Raw genomic sequence first — 3102 nt, 5'->3', positions numbered from 1 at the left:
ATCGCGGGTGAGAATAAGAGGGTGTCTTAGGCCGGCCTTGACACGGAACGAGGGACCTCGAGGAGATCACGGCCCTCCTAAAGGACCCCGCTGTGACAGTACTCATCTACTGGATTTGTCAAATTTAAACAGAAAACACTGTGTTTGAGTACAATATATACCCTTTTACTCCCCCAACATTACTACACTCTTAATATACTACTGTCGCAGAGCGCTGAGGTGCCCTACTCCTAAAAAGGGGAAACTGCTAGGAAAAGAGCCCTAGCAGTGCATAAGGAGCCCAGCTGTTGGTTGCCAGGGCAACTGGAGGGAACAAGAGATCACACCTGCCAGTGGTCAGCTGATTGAAAGGGGCAGGGCCTGGCTCCCTTGTAAACTCTAGGAGCTGAGGCCAGAGGCAGTTCCCTGCCAGCAGCCCAGAAGAAAGGAGCTCTCTGCTGTGGAAAAGAAGAGAAGCCTGATGAAGGCACAGCATCTGACACTGCTGTGGGATGAAGAATCCATGGTAGGCTTGGATGTTGTTATGGCCAGGCGGCTGCTGTTTATGTTATAGCCTAGGGGCTTGAGTTTGTGTTGCTGTTTGTCATGGGTGGTTTGGGTGAGGCTATTAAGGGTTGGAGAAGGCCTCATAGGGGACTCGCAGCAGAGTGTGAGGACTCCAGCACCAGTGAGGGCGCAGCATTCAGGGTGCATAGACCCCAGCCCCAGAGAAGGGCAGAGAAGCCCCAGTGCGGGTACGGTGAAGGGCGCGGCGTTACTGAGAAGGCAGAGACAGACAGACAGACGACGTCTATTCTAGCTGCGAGGCTTGGGGCGTGGTATAAGGGGTGGTAGAAGCCACGCATAGCCCGTAAGGCTAGGGTGCCCCGAAACACCTACAATAGAACAGGGACCACAAAGGGATCCAGGAGCCTACAGGGCTCGGAGTACAGATAAACTGTGTCCGAGAAGACTTGAAGGCAGCCTTCCTAACAAATTTGAACACCAAAGACACGGCGGGCGAGAATTTGAGGGTGCCCTTAGGCCAACTTGGCACAGGAAGGGGGCCTTGAGATCACGGCCCTCCTGCAGGACCCCGCTGTGACAACTACCATCATTTTCCTTTTATTTAAATTTGTCAATATACCATAATAAAATCTGCAGTTATGTCATAGCATGCCATGTCCAAGATCAGAGCAACATAGTAATTACAAAGTTAACCCCAAAAGGCTATGACAGAAATGTACAAAGACTTTTATGCAATATTTGCCATGAACTAATGGCAACTAAATAAGTATCTGTAAAATTACTCTTACCTGTCATTTCTAAAAGCCTGTCTGCTAGAGTACTTTTGCCATGGTCCACATGAGCTATGATACTGAAATTTCTTATATTTTCAACAGGAAATACAGACACATCCAGCTTTTCCTGAAAAACAAAGTACAGATCCCTAGTCAAGAAAAGATTAAGCTGTAATTTCACACACCTCGGTATAAAACCATTTCTATATACATTACAGAAAGCTCCACCTCATTCTACAGAATCTTTTTGGAAGCCTAAAGTAGTTTAATCGTTACTTCTCCAGTCCCCACTTTAGAAACCTGTAAATGTATACAATATGACATCAAGCTGTCAGGAATTGCATACACACTGAAATCTGTTTTGCAGAAATATGGGACTTCTGGAAAGGCCTTAAAGACCATCTTATTCTAACCTTCAGCAATGAAATGGGATTAAGTACACTTAAATCCATAACAGATAAATGCATAATTAATTCAATTCCACAATGCCAGTTCCAATTTGTGGCTTATTGTTTAAATCACTTGACTGTAGAGCTTATTTCAATGTCACTATACTGTAATTTTGTTGTACTCCATTCAACTGTGCCAAAAACTGAAGAGGATGCAGCTGTCTAAGACTACTAGAAACTGAAAATGACTAGACAACAATCCTGAAAATAACTAGCTGCCACCATCAAGGCTTCCAAGATCAGCCACAAAATAGACCACTAGAAGCCAGAGGTTGGTTAGAGGCCTGCTAACAGATGCCGCAGCACTGACGGAGCTCCAAGCCACACTCCTTAGATACGTAGAGGTATCAATGGTGTGACAATAGCAACTCCAAAACTAATAAGGTCTTCTCCTTTTAAAGGTTTCTAGTAGAAACCTCTTAAAACTGACTATTAGCAGCTATGAAAAGGACAGTTAGCCAGTTTTATTGCTGATAATGCTATAGCACAACACCACTGAATTTAACAAGCACCCTTTACATTAAGTCTGGGTAAGTACACACACCCCACAACTTTTTTCAGTCTCATGATATATCCAGGCCAGTGGCGGCCAATTTTTTTTGGCAAGCACACCACAAGTTAAGCCTCATACCCTCTGCAAGTGCCCTTTACTGTTGGGTCATAGGTCCATGTTGCCCAGTGTCCTGCAACTTTTCATTTCCACACTCCCCATTTGCAGCCCCACAATGTCCCTGGATGTCCTGTCAACCTCTTTCTGGCCCTAAGCTAGTGATCCACCTGACCAGGAAGGAGGCTCTGCCTGGGAGAACCCCTGGGGACTTTGGGGCCGTTTTCCTGTCCCTGGTCTCTGGGCAGTTTCACGGAGCAGCATCCACTGACTCATTCAGGGGCCACTGGGCACTGTCCAGCATGCTCTGCTCAGAGTCCCTGCTTGAAGCACTTGTTTTAATCCTGTGCCCTCAATCCTGTCCCTGTTTTCTCTTTAGTTGCCCTCTGAGCTCAGATGTGTCCCCAGCTGCCTCCCTGCCAAGTTCTTCCTTGATGACCCCAAGCCCATAATCCACGGGGCACAGAAGGAAGAGACCCACCGCTGGAAGGGAAACAGAACTGCGTACGAGCAGAGCTTTCTCCCTGCTTCCCATCCTCTCCCACTTGCAGCCTCCAGCATTGCAGGTGTAGAAAGATCCAGCTCAGAGGCTGGGCCCCTCCCTCGGCTGGGCCCCTCGCTCCCGTGCTCAACAGCTACTGGTGCCCCTTCCCCTAGGCCAGGAGCCCGCTTCCCACCTTGCTGCGGGAGCTGTGCGGCCTGACGGGCGCCGCGGCGCATCGCTGCGCCCAGCGTAAAGGCCGCGCGGGAGCGGCGGCGCCCGACA

At 48.6% G+C, this 3102-nt stretch overlaps 1 protein-coding gene and 1 long non-coding RNA gene across 2 annotated transcripts in view; one reads left to right on the top strand and one right to left on the bottom strand.

Annotated features, from left to right (window-relative positions):
• Positions 1–2913, bottom strand: part of GUF1 (GUF1 homolog, GTPase) — a 47658-nt gene extending 44745 nt beyond the window's left edge. The window contains exons 1-2 of the mRNA XM_006021735.3: positions 2818–2913; positions 1296–1407 (exon numbers count right to left, since the gene is read on the bottom strand). Coding sequence (XP_006021797.1) covers positions 1296–1407; positions 2818–2871 — 166 coding nt within the window. The 5' untranslated portion in view covers positions 2872–2913. The remainder of the gene's footprint in view (positions 1–1295; positions 1408–2817) is intronic.
• On the top strand, positions 394–2819 carry LOC102375531. The gene is made up of 3 exons (XR_323594.2): positions 394–505; positions 1383–1469; positions 2716–2819. It is a non-coding gene; the product is annotated as an uncharacterized LOC102375531 (long non-coding RNA).
• Positions 2914–3102: the final 189 nt, after the last annotated feature.

Source organism: Alligator sinensis, unplaced genomic scaffold, assembly GCF_000455745.1.
Source record: "Alligator sinensis unplaced genomic scaffold, ASM45574v1 scaffold247_1, whole genome shotgun sequence".
Lineage (NCBI taxonomy): Eukaryota > Metazoa > Chordata > Crocodylia > Alligatoridae > Alligator > Alligator sinensis.
The sequence above is the reverse complement of the archived record's forward strand: the minus strand, read 5'-3'. Positions and strand labels throughout refer to the sequence as shown.